Source organism: Nyctereutes procyonoides, unplaced genomic scaffold (assembly GCF_905146905.1).
Source record: "Nyctereutes procyonoides isolate TBG_1078 unplaced genomic scaffold, NYPRO_anot_genome, whole genome shotgun sequence".
NCBI lineage: Eukaryota > Metazoa > Chordata > Mammalia > Carnivora > Canidae > Nyctereutes > Nyctereutes procyonoides.
The window spans coordinates 6,825,263-6,838,505 of record NW_026575048.1 but is presented as its reverse complement, the minus strand read 5'-3'; the positions used below and the strand labels follow the sequence as shown (position 1 = coordinate 6,838,505).

The following is a 13,243-nucleotide window of genomic DNA, read 5'->3' as shown; positions in this document are numbered from 1 at the left end:
TTACCTGCGGATTCTGAATTTCCACCAGCATTCAGTGCATTTTATTTTCCATCTGGTTGAACCTCTTGCTTAGATGCTAGAGTATACTAGTGAAATACTTTCAAGCCAGAGTCCAACAAAAAGAAATGTAAGAAGTTTCAAAGAGAAACCTTCCTTACAATCAGACCCAGAACAGTTTCTTCAAAGTAAACTTTCTATTTACTCTGTACCAGCTAATTAAAGGCATTCTCCACAATTTCCAATTAAGAAAAACTTCTTGCTATTTCCAAAACTGATCAAACTAAAACTCTAAAGACTACTCATTTCCTTTAAAGGAATGTGACTATGTTTCTGGCACCAAAAAAGTTTATTTTTTACTTTGATAAATATGTACTTTCAAACTGCATGAACGGAAACCCCTGGAGTCAAAGGTAGGGCAATTCAGAAGCCTGCTCAGCTACCACCCTGTGTTCCCCCTCCTCACCACCTGGGTTCCTTAAGCCAACACAGGGATAATTCCACTCAGTGGAGTCAGCCTTGTATCTGCCTAGACATTAAAAGTCTCTTATCCGGGATCCCTGGGTGGCACAGTGGTTTAGCGCCTGCCTTTGGCCCAGGGCGCGATCCTGGAGACCCGGGATCGAATCCCATGTAGGGCTCCCCGGTGCATGGAGCCTGCTTCTCCCTCTGCCTATGTCTCTGCCTCTCTCTCTCTCTCTCTCTCTCTCTCTCTCTCTCTGTGACTATCATAAATAAATAAATAATTTTTTAAAAAAGTCTCTTATCCTTTGTTTTAAAAGCAGCAATGCTTCCCGACTTCTATTTAGGCCAGGGAGTATAAGCTTTTGTTTTAAATCACCTGCGTGCATTTAACCGCAATTGCAAGTAAAATACTTGACTCACTTCTCTCCCTCCTCCCTCCCATTCACACTGGAAATTTAAAGTTGTGAAACAAACCGAACCTGTCCCTACTTAATGCAACCAAACATGGCAACACCTTACTTTAATAGAGCACTTAATTGATGCTTCACTAGAATGGAATCCCTATAAATGCATGCAATATGCTCAGTCCAAACAAATTAAAAATTACTCTCACAATGAATTCCAGATATTATGCTTAGACAAAACAACAAACTGTTATTAAACTCATAAACCCGCATCCCACAAGCACCTACAAAAAGTCTTAAGTTCAAGTTACCAGAATGGTTACACCCCTCTGACAGAATGAACTCTGCAAGCCTCAATAATCCCTCAGCAGGAACTCCACCACTTTCTGCTGAGATGAGAAGACAAAAAGGAAAGATACCAATGCTGCATCCACACACAGACCCCTCATGGTAAAACTGTTCAGAACCCCAGTCAGGCTGTGCATTCTATTTTAATCCTCTTCCTTTTGTAACATGAGCCTCTCCATGACACATAAAACATTTGGCTCAGAACACCTTGGCGTTCCTTCTTAAGAGTTGATCGATCTAATTAAAAGTAAAAGCACAAAGTGCTCTCATTGATAGGTCTTATTCCTCTAGAGAATGGGAATGCTCTGGTTTTATCTTATTTCTGACTGCCCCTACCTTCCCTTCTCACTGACTAAGAAGAGACAAAACGTGTAGAAATTGGTTCTGTAACCCCCACAGGTTAAGATCAGGCCACCAAGAAAAAGATGTCGTTCTGTCCATCTGCAAAAAATCCAATCACAGACTGAAAAGGAGCGCTGCCTTTGAAGGTCTAACGAAGACTCTTTACAGCCCTGCAGGTAAAAGGCCAGGTTGTCTTAAGCCACGGATGCCCTAGCAATGAAACTCCACATCTAACTTCTTGATGTTGCAGGAGCTTGATGCACATCTGACAGTAATCTCTCTGCTGGGGAGTTTAAATATCAAACTTGTCAAGGGCAGCTGCACCACAAAACACCTTCTGGTGTAAAAATTGAGAAGTCATTTTGGGAAAAAAATCTGTTAGATATTTTGTATCCCTGGGGTCCATTACATCTTTAAAAGGTTTGCTTTATATTTGGGGTGCCTGGGTGACTCAGTCAGTTAAGTGTCTGACTCTTGATTTCAGCTCAGGTCATGATCATGGGCTCTCTGCTGAGCAGAGAGCCTGCTTGAGGGATTCTCTCCCCCTCACCTTGCCCCCTCACACACATGTGCACATGCACGTGGCTCTAAATAAAAATCTCTAACAATAAATAAAAGATTTGCTTGATATTCATGGAGATCATAGCTACATATAGATGATCAAAGAAAGCTTGAGCTCTGCTCTGAACTACAGCTGTTTTCCTATTGCCACACTGTCTAGGTAACTATAACTCAGTATGTTCCTATTCCATCAACAGAGATCCCTTCCTATTAGTGTTCCCCTGGGTGGAACTGGCTGGCTGGCCGAGTTTTCACTCAATTCCAGTACAACTATAATTTCTATTTCTCCGTAGTCAAACATCAATTATCCAATAATCAACATAAATTATTTCCTGTTAGCAAAGCACTCTTCTACTACAGAAATTTGTAACAGTGAAGCCATAATGCTATTCTATTAATAAGAATTGTTATACTTTTAAAGATTTTGTTATTTTTTTTTATTAATAATTTTTATTTTTTTTTATGATAGTCACACACACAGAGAGAGAGAGACACACACAGGCAGAGGGAGAAGCAGGCTCCATGCACCGGGAGCCTGACGTGGGATTCGATCCCGGGTCTCCAGGATCGCGTCCTGGGCCAAAGGCAGGCACTAAACCGCTGCGCCACCCAGGGATCCCGATTTTGTTATTTTTTTAATGTAATCTCTACCCTTCAACATTGGGGCTTGAACTCACAACCCCGAGATGAGGCGAGATGAGTCGTATGCTTCACTGATAAGCAACCAGGTGCCGGTTTGTCAAAAGCACTTTCTGTCCATTTCAAGGTCTAGATTCTTGCCTCACTGTGATGACCAAGTAGCAAACATGTATTCATCCAAGGGACTAAGTGCTTTTTTTTTCTGGGTACTGAAAAGGTAAGCACTGCCTCATTAAGTACAAACATAGGTAAGACAACTCAGCACAGTGCCTAGCATAAAACAAGCATTCAAGGAAGTTAATGAAGTTAATTCTCTCTCCCTAACTTCTGTTTTCTCTATTTATTTTAGATCTTCAGGCTTTGAGAGGCCCTTACCTCCTATCACTAACCAAATCTCAATGCTGTTGTAAACTCTTACGTTTACAACCCAAGCAAGAAATAAAACTCAAGGCCAAGATGTGCAGGCTATCCAGAATTAACCACTGAGTTCTGGAAATACTGTAACTGGATAGGATAGATGGTCCCAATTTAAAAATTATTAGTGTCTCCGAAGTTCATCTGTGAAGTGGCATAAACACCCTTTCCCTTAGAAATCATGATGTTCTATCTAGGATCTCAGGCTTTCCCACAAAAACCTATTTAAGCCTACAATACACCTGAATTATAACACTGGTGTCATTAACCTGGATTTAGCACAGTGCCTTGCTCATGGCAGGCACTAGCTATTTGCTGACGTCATGAATCCCTGCGATGCAGGAGGTGTACAGTGAACTCTGGACAGAATCTTTATTTAGCCCAAGAAGGTGTGTACCTTCTCTTATCTTCCTCATGCACCCTTCTCACTTCCTAGTCCTCTTTCCCATGTGACCAATGCCCTCAGAACTCACAAATTCTAAACTTCAGCACCTTACCAGAGTTCGACCTTTTACTGTTTCAAAGGTAGATGCTTCTCCCTGCCAAAATTACCTCAAGCAGCTGATCTCACATGTACATCAGAAGGAAAGAAATCGGATTATAAAGGTATTCCACAAGGGATTTTGAGTGTCTGATGGACTTTAATTTGTCCAGAGATTTCTGCCTCTTTAAAAGAAACCTGGCTACCTAGACAAATCTAACTTCATGTGGAAGACAGGAAAATGAATTCAAATAGGTCTGCACAGTAGAGAGGTTAGGGCTACCTAGGGGACTGTTCCTAAGCTATCTCTGCTTTCAAAGCAGCTTCATCCTCCTTGCCACTTTGAAAACTCATGATTTTTCACAAGTTGCATAACTCCTTCAAGTTCCTATGGTAATAACAGGTATATGATAACACTGATGGATGGGAGCGTATACAGGGACAGCGTGAGGTAAGTGTAGTTTGGGCAGTGTTCTTCCCAAACTGAAACATAGGCATTCAAGATTCAACCTCTTATGTCCTCAAAACATAGTCACCTCCAAAGAGAGATACAGAAGCTAAAGGAAGATTCAGATGTCAACACTGGGCCAGAATTCTGGTTTTACTCATCCTGGCATGGCCAAAAGAGGATATGAGATTTTTTTTAAAGCATACTGGGGGAAAAGGGAATACCACATATATACAAAAAACCCTTATGTTTATGGGGGAGAATGAACAGGAATTAAGAATCAACAAATATATTCTAAATGAGAAGAAAGTAGGTACTTTTGAAAAAGAACTAAAAATAAAAAAAATCTACACAAGATTCTGCATGTACACTTGTTCACTCTAGCTGCCCTGGGGCACCAATTACTTTAAGTGTAAAAACAGAAAACATCAACTTGGCCAGGACAAGCAGAGAATCTAGGTACTGAATTCCACCACACGCTTGAAGCTATGCCTGATAGCAGCATCAAAAGGTTAACAGCCTCATTAAGAAACGGCACCAACTCCTTCTGGTAGCAGGCGAAGGTTTAAAAAAACAAGTCCGTGCTGGGGGTCTGGAAGGCGAAATGAAAACTGAATTTACCTACATCAAGGAACAAGTAGCTATTAAGGCTACTTAAGACACACCTCCAGCAATATCTCTCCTTAATACCAATATGCCGAAGGTCCTCAGAATAAAAGCAGCCATTATCCTGGCCCATCATCTGGGCTTTCATTACTCCCACCCTGAAGAGTGACACATCAGACAAACAAAGCACCCTGCCCACATGCAGGGCCTTTCCGCCCAGATCTCCAGGCACTCTGACAAGTGCTTATTAATCTTGATGACATGCCAGTGAGAAAGAGAGTTGGCCACCACAGCCTTCTTATTTTCCTAGGGGGATAAAGGGGAGAAAATTGAGCTAGTGAACTAAGGGACTAAAGCTCAAGTCACAGATAGGACAGAAAAGTAGACTCAGGACTTACATGTTCCCAATCACTTCCTCCACAATTTCTCAATTAGTCCCTAATGGCAAACAGGAAGTCCATCTCTATTTTGCTTTAAGAACAGAAGCACCCGGAGGTCACAGGGCCAAGGGTTCTGAGTCTTCCTATGATATTTAATTTCAAAATAACTGTAACAATTATGTAAAAGAAAAGTTTCCTTTTCCTCCTAACAGCTCTTCTGTAGTGAATTCAGGGTTTAATCAAGCACCAGCCTCTGGATACAACCTGAGGATACTCATATAGGATTGGGGTGATGGTTGGCAAGAAGACCTCAGCGCAACTGCAATTGCCTGTACTTCCTTACAGACTGGCAGACCTGACTCGCCACATCCTCCACTGAAGACACACTTTTGCCTTAGACAGGATGCCCCCAGTAAGAAAGGAAAACAATTCTAAATTATAACACCAAGTTAACATGGTTCTCAAGAATCCAGTCATATGATTTTTTAAAAAGCAACCCTAGGGACGCCTGAGTGACTCAGTGGTTTAGAGCCTGCCTTTGGCCCGGGGCGTGATCCTGGGGTCCTGGGATAGAGTCCTGCATCGGGCTCCCTGCATGGAGCCTGCTTCTCCCTCTGCTTGTGTCTCTGCCTCTCTCTCTGTATCTCTCATGAATAAATAAATAAAATCTTAAAAAAAGAAAAAGAAAAAGGCAACCCTAGGCAGTAAAAAGTCAAATTATGCAATAATACCTAATGCTGTCTTATTTAATCATTGCTAAAATTCCTGTTGAGTAAGTAAAAGAAAAAATAAAAAGGCTGAGGAGGACAGGAAGGTAATCCTCCCTTTGCATCTGGTCCCTGACATAGAGCAGTGCAATGCACAGTGCATGTCTGCAACATGTACTAACCATCTGCGCCACCCGGACTGCCCACAAATTAATATGTTTCTATGGTGATCCCTGAGCTCCCAGTTTTTAAACTAACCTAAAGAAAACACTAAACACCAAAGCTCTAATAATTCAGTGAAAGAGGAATTATCCTGAAAGAATGCTGTAGGAAGGGCAGAGATGACTTAGTATGCTTAATTTTTCTTACAAGGACCAAAAGCTCTGAATAGAATGACCCAAATGACCATGTGAATTGGAGGCAATTCTTCATGAGGAAAAGCCTCAGAGAGGAAAACCGTACTCCAGCTGTATGTGAAAGTAACAGTAGGAGAGTAGAGCTATCAATAACTTGTATATAAGGGCCTTTCTGAAGAACTCCAACAGCTTCACAACCCACAGAGTGTGCCCTCAGGAGACAGGAGGCAGGTATTAACGTCATTCTGCAATGAGGATAAGGAACACAGGGAATGAGGTGTCAGGCACCCCAACAAGCAGTGCAAAGTGGCAGGCTCCCCCCCCCCCAATCTGTGGGCTCACACACTGCAACACATGTGCTGATGCAGGTCGACAAAAACTGTCCCTTTTGTAGGAAGGAGAGGGAACAAGGACAGCTTCATAACATCTGGGAGAAACTGTACTTTCAAAAAATGTAAAATAATGAAAAGAGAGAAAGTTGAGAACCCAGCTGGGTCTGTTGACTCAGAAGGACAAAGCTAATGAGACAACAGCTACTACTTCTCCCAAAGTCTTGTCTCATTTTCTTTTTTTTTTTAATTTTTTTTTTAAATTTATTTATGATAGTCACACAGAGAGAGAGAGAGGCAGAGACATAGGCAGAGGGAGAAGCAGGCTCCATGCACTGGGAGCCCGATGTGGGATTCGATCCCGGGTCTCCAGGATCATGCCCTGGGCCAAAGGCAGGCGCCAAACTGCTGCGCCACCCAGGGATCCCTTTGTCTCATTTTCATGCACTTCATGACTTAATGGCTCTAGTCTTATCTTCTTATCCAGTTTATTTTCCCTATTCCTTAGCAAAAGAACAAAAACATGTAAAACCATAAAAAAAAAAAAAAAACAGTTGTCAAATCATTAAGCTTCTCCCACTTTCCCTCAAAAAGCTGGAAGCAGAGGAGGAGCCCCTGGACTCCGTTACCTACCTTTGCTTCATCATTAATGTCCCAAGTGAAGGAAATGGCATTATACGCAATCTCCTCAATGTTACTGATGGTATTGAAGCTCTCTTTATAGTCAGCTACATGGGCGATGAAAAAGAAAGAGAAATCATGATTTCTGGTTCCAATATGAGATTCTAGTGGTTCAAAGTAAGATTCCACTCCCCATATTACCGCCTCTGAAAAACTTAAATTAACATTTTGTTGATATTTTTAACCCATTTTAGGGTTCACAAAATGAAGAAAAAGAATCACAAGATATTTAAAATAGAGGTAAGCTTAGACAGATTTAATTTTTTCTCATTATGTCAAAATTGCGATACTTGGAACTAAAAAGTTTAAGTAATTGTCCCAAGGTCACAAAACTAGCCTGGAGAACCAAGATTAGAACTCAGCTCTTTTATGTTTTCTGAAAATAGAATATCATGTTACAAAAGATGAAAGAGTAATGCTAAGATTAAGGGCCATCTTGTGATATAGACAATGGTTTTATACAAAAATTATACACATGGCAAAAACAGACATTCTCATCAAGCCACTTCATTAAATATGGATTTGCACAGGTCTGTTGCTATAACCCAAGAGATCCATCTCTGGGTCTCTTTAAAGACAGAAGAGTTAGCAGTGCAGTTCAACATGTAAATGAGAGATTGTTAGGTAAGTGCATGCCAGCAGTATTTGCTTTTACTTGTTTATTTAGGTTGTTTTCTCCACTCTACCATCATCTACGGATAATCTGGTATCTCTTAAAGAAGACTCTTCACCTCAAAAACTCTGCAGACCAAAGAGCAGGACACTCTTATGTGAGCAAGCTATAAAGCTTCTGGTCCCAGTGTCATTTGGAGAGCCACAGCCCGCTGCGCCATATGTCCTTATGAAGGAAGTAATGTTAAAAGCACTGATTCCAGGAGGCCGAGAACAGGGTTTGGAACAGATCAGTAGCTGGCATAAAAATTCAAATGCTTTTGGCAGGAAGCTGATCACTGCCAAAAATAATTGGAATGAGAAAACTGGATGCGTGCACCTCTGGGAATAAAAGCAGGCCCCACAGCTCCTTACCTATATCAATGCATCTTTGTTTAGCTGTGTGCTGCCGGGAGTGCCAGTACTTCCAATGCCTTAACTGATCTTCTCTGCTTTTGTCTTCTGCAAAAACCACCATGATCACACTCTATGAAAGAAAATGCATTATCACATAAAGACACTAAACGGTGAGTCTCTTTTGGCAATCTTACTCAGTGTTATATTTTACAGTTAGGGCTAAAAACTGCAATTTTGGATCTTCATTTAGATCTTCTTCAGACCTGGGACTATTAAGCTCTGATCAGCTTTCCGAGAGAAGAGAACTAAGAACAGAACTTACTCGGACTTTGCTGATGGGCCGGTGGATCCCCTCACTGCTGTTCACCTCTTTCAGAGTGACAGGGTAAAACTGGCCTTTGTTCAGGTATGTCATGGTGCTATCTCCTGGTTTCTGTCGAAGTGATTTTGAGGCTTCTAGGGTATATTCAAAGTTGTTCCTAAAGAACAAAAAAGAGTCACAGCTCTCTAATCCACTCTTTTGGAAGCTTTCTTTATGCTTTAGCTCAATCTTGAAATGCTTCTATGTGGATGTATGCAAATAGCCAACTATCAGGAAACATACAACTGACTGTCGTATTATAAATAGCATTCGCTACTTCTTACACCATAAATATAACCTTAAGCAATGCAGATATTCTCAACTCTCTCATTTGCGAGGCTACAAAATGCCAACTAGAAATTCTATGAAGTAATAAAGTAAAAAATTCAAAGTTTGGAAGCTAAGGATATTAAAGATAGCAAAGTAGCCAAAAAGGACTTTGGAAGGCAATCTCACAAGATACTACTGCCAATTTGGTATTTACCCAGCAAAGGTTGCAAACAGGTGGCTGGTAGTCCTCTGATTAAATTCGATTTGGTTTGCACAGCACTTTTTTGTTGTTTTTGCTTGTAATTTAAATGTCTTTGGATGAGCATTGCACAGTTCTCTACAGTTAGTATCACCTTAAAGTGACATGCATGTATCTCCCTCAAGTTGTTTAATAACCTTCCTAGACCAGGGATCGAAAATTACACCTATTCTTATAAATAAAGTTTTATTGGAATACAAACATACCCTTTATTTATGTACTATCTATAGCTACTTTTGTAATGCAGTGGCAGAGCTGTGCAGTTGCAACAGAGGCTCTAAGGCCCACAAAGCTTAAATATGTATTAGCTGATCCTTTACAGAAAAAGTTTACTGACCCCTATCTTAGATCCTACAGGCATCTGAGTTTGTGACTCCTGCACCTTGATATAGATCTTTAAGGGAAGTCTAAATTTCCATAAAATCCTAGACTTTTAGAAATCAACTGTTTTTACTTCAAGATATAACATACAAAAAATGCATAAAACAAAATTATAAAATGAAATCGTAAATGCTTTTAAAAAACAATTGAAGGTGTTTGTACATTTTCATAATTAACTTGGAAGATATTCATATTCCCAGTGAGAGGTACAATTTTGTGAGGTTTTAAAAGAAGAGGCTTTCAGGTCAGAAAAAAGCTGACTTCGTTTATTTTACCATGAGTGAGGCTAATAAATAAAAGCCTTTATCCACTTGATGTTATTCCTAAATTTTCACAGAATTATATGCTTTAGGAAACAGAAGGGAGCTCAGAGGTCTAATTTAATCGCCTCATCTCTTCTTTTAGACTCCATTCTACTAGCATCACATAAAGAAACTGAAGGAAAGAAAAAGCACCAACACCAGGAATTAAAGAAACATGAAACACAGTACAGAGTTCAAAATTAAATGCACTAAAGCAAATGTCCTCTAGCAAAGCTAATACCACCAAAGCCACCTCTGATTTTCCAGTATCAAATTAACAAAAAAGTCATAAAAGCTGAAAGTTAAAAATCAAATTAAAAGACAACTATTACCCAGAAACACTGTCAAAAACATAGTCCTCTGAATTCATGCCAGGCATCCGGAGACTGAGATCCGAAGGGAAGAAAACCTGAAATATCAACGTAATAAGCCACAACTATTTAACTGGTTATCAGGCTTACTAAAGACCAATATGTGGTACAGCACAGAAGTATGTGGCTTACAGCAACCCACTACTCATTCAATATTCATTTTAATAAGAATTTTAACTCTACAAAAAAATTCTGAAAGAAAAATATCCGTTTTTATATGCCACTCGATTAGATGAGGACAATCTATGCAGGCACTCCCCCAGAGTGCTGTCTTACTCCCCTTTTCCCAACTTCCCCACACATCTCAATTCTGTTCAAACTCTAGAATCTGCAACCGAAATCTTGCGATTACAGGGATCATCACACCAAGTGAAGGTACAGTATCAGGTCTGCATCACCGATGATGGACTGGTGCATTCTTTCAGAAAAGGCTATTCTATTCCTAACTCCATAAGCCAGAGGGATGTTCCTTTCCCCCATGAGACATTAAATATAGCTTCTTCACTCCCTAACTTTTTTCATCACCACAAAACCCCCAAAGCATTTAGAGTTAATCTGTAAATTTTACACAACACATTTATCATCAAGACCTACTGCCTCCCTGACTATACTACCAACCAAGAGAGACCAAACAAATACATAAGAAGTCATTTTATATTGAGACCAATTACAGGGATCTTGTTTTGGTCTAGGACAAAAGCTGAAAACAGACTTATGTGGAGATATCTGTTGTTGATGGAAGATTATGTATGGGGTTCTCTTTTTCCAACAAATCACTTAGCTGAAATCATAATTGTTAACTCAAATGCTGGTAAGATTAGCCATGTGCCCTTGATAATAATTTCTGGTTTTGTAGGTTTAGTTTACAAATTATACCCATGGGCCTTTTCTCGTTTAAAAAAAAAAAAAAGGAAAGAAAAAAATCTTTTGTTCCTAATCCATTCATTTCAGGCTGAGTTTCAAGCTTACATAACAAGGAAGAGGTGGAACCCAATACTTATACAAACACACAAAAGTCTTAGGAAGATGCTTGCATTTCCTGTACCTCCTGAACGCCTTCCTTGAAGGTCTCTGAGAAGGTAGAGTCTGGAGTTCGTCTTTGAGCATTTGGGGGTTGAGCACCAGAGCTGAACTGGTCAGCATTAAGATTCCGGTCGAAAACCACCACCCGCTCAGTGGGCTCAGGATGATACACTGCTGGAGAGATTCCCACAGCAAAACCATGGGGCTGGGTTTCTGTCTTGATGGAGTGAGTAGGCATTGTTGCTATGGAGACAGTGACTGTAGTATCAGGAGCTGTTAGATGGCCTCTCTTATCAATGCCCAGTTGGTTGCCATGGGGAAGGACAATGTTAAATGGCACATTTTTCAGTACTTGCACTCTGTTTTCTCCAGCAGAAATGAGGGACTGCTCAGTCACATTAGGTATGCTGTTTCTTTAAGAAAAGAAAAGAAAACTGTGTTTTCAAACTCAATGAAACTCACTACTTCCCCACACATACAGTTCTTTAACAATTTTTATTTTCCTAACGGCAATGGGCCATTGGGTCCTGTGCAACAGTAATAATAATAATAATAATAATACACTTGGAAGAAACCAAATAAATAGAAAATGGCAATGACAACCCATTACGAGAGCAAGAAAAAGAAAGACTTTGTGGTTATCAGTCATAAAGTCCAAAAGTGTCAGGCAAAATTTCATTGAAGTATAGAGAACTCAGAGCTCTCCTCTACTACACTTTATTTTCAATAATCCTAATACAATGGTCATATTTCACTAGAAGCCTGAAGCTACAAATGTAACTGGCTGGAGCTTCAAGCTTCCACCTTGGTTCAAATTCTGTGACACTTGGTGAGCTATTTTATCTCTTCGTTAAGTACACATATTCATCTATAAAATGGGGGTAATAAACATATCTATCCTCACAAGGTGATGATGAGGATGAAATGAGATGATACACTCAAATATGTATAATAATGCCTGGCACACAAGAGTTCAGGAAGTATGAACTATTATCACTTGGCCACCACTTTTCCTAGTACCTATGCCTATTGGGCTTTCTCTACCACTAAAGAAAAAAAAAACCAATGCTTACACTGTACAGGTAGATATATTTGCATACAATTACTTTTGATTTAAATATCCTGGACAACAGAAGATGATTTCTAGTCCACAATACAATTAATGAATTTTCAAAGCCCCCTCAAACAATATAAGCTGATACCTTTAAGGAAGAAAGCAACTTGGCAGTTTTGTACATTTCAATCAATGAAATGTTCAAACCTGAGAATTTATGAAAGAAATAAAGGAAAAAGCTTTCTAGAAAGTTGTTTGTTGAGGCTCTGTAGTAGTAAAAAAAATCACAGCCTTAATGTTAGGATAACTAAGTTTTGCTTCAAACTATAGCAAAATAAACTAATTGTTAATTTAAAAGTTGGAGAAGAGGGAAGAGTAGATCAAACAGGAGGAATTATGTTAGTAACTGTTGAAGCTAATAATGATACACATAGGCTTATATTTCTTTACTTCTGTTGTTTGAAAATGCCCATAATCACTGAGGGGTACACTTGACGGGATGAGCACTGGGTGTTATTCTGTATGTTGGTAAATCGAACACCAATAAAAATTAATTTATAAAAAAAAAACAAAAAAAAAAAAAAATGCCCATAATAAAAAGTAACATAATAAAAGCCTAAGCCCTTCTCTAAAAGGTAATTATGAAGATTAAAATAGCAACATGTAAAACACTTATGGAAGGGATTAAGTAGAAGAACACAAACTAACAAATGTTATCTGTGAATACAACCACAACCACATAAAATGTGCACCAATACCCAAATAGTAAATAAATAAATGGTTCAGATAGTGGGATTATGAGTGATCACTCTTTCTTTAAAAATATTTTACTCCTGGGGTGCCTAGAAAGCTTAGTGAGTGACCCGTTTGACTCTTGATTTCATCTCAGGTCATGATATCAGGGTCGGGAGATGGAGCCCCATGCTGGGCTCTGAGCTAGGCATGGAGTCTGCTTAAGATTCTCTCTCTCAAGCAGCCCTGGTGGCCCAGCGGTTTAACGCTGCCTTTAGCCCAGAGCCTGATCCTAGAAACCCAGGATCGAGTCCCGTGTTGGGC

The 13,243-nt window shown here is 39.7% G+C and overlaps 1 protein-coding gene across 5 annotated transcripts in view; it reads right to left on the bottom strand.

Annotated features, from left to right (window-relative positions):
- Nucleotides 1-13,243, bottom strand: part of GRHL1 (grainyhead like transcription factor 1) — a 52,899-nt gene that overhangs the window by 31,774 nt on the left and 7,882 nt on the right. For all 5 annotated transcript variants that reach the window (XM_055327248.1, XM_055327247.1, XM_055327250.1 and 2 more), the window contains exons 4-8: nucleotides 11,156-11,546; nucleotides 10,072-10,148; nucleotides 8,489-8,645; nucleotides 8,185-8,296; nucleotides 7,111-7,205 (exon numbers count right to left, since the gene is read on the bottom strand). In XM_055327248.1, the coding sequence (XP_055183223.1) occupies nucleotides 7,111-7,205; nucleotides 8,185-8,296; nucleotides 8,489-8,645; nucleotides 10,072-10,148; nucleotides 11,156-11,546 (832 nt within the window). The remainder of the gene's footprint in view (nucleotides 1-7,110; nucleotides 7,206-8,184; nucleotides 8,297-8,488; nucleotides 8,646-10,071; nucleotides 10,149-11,155; nucleotides 11,547-13,243) is intronic.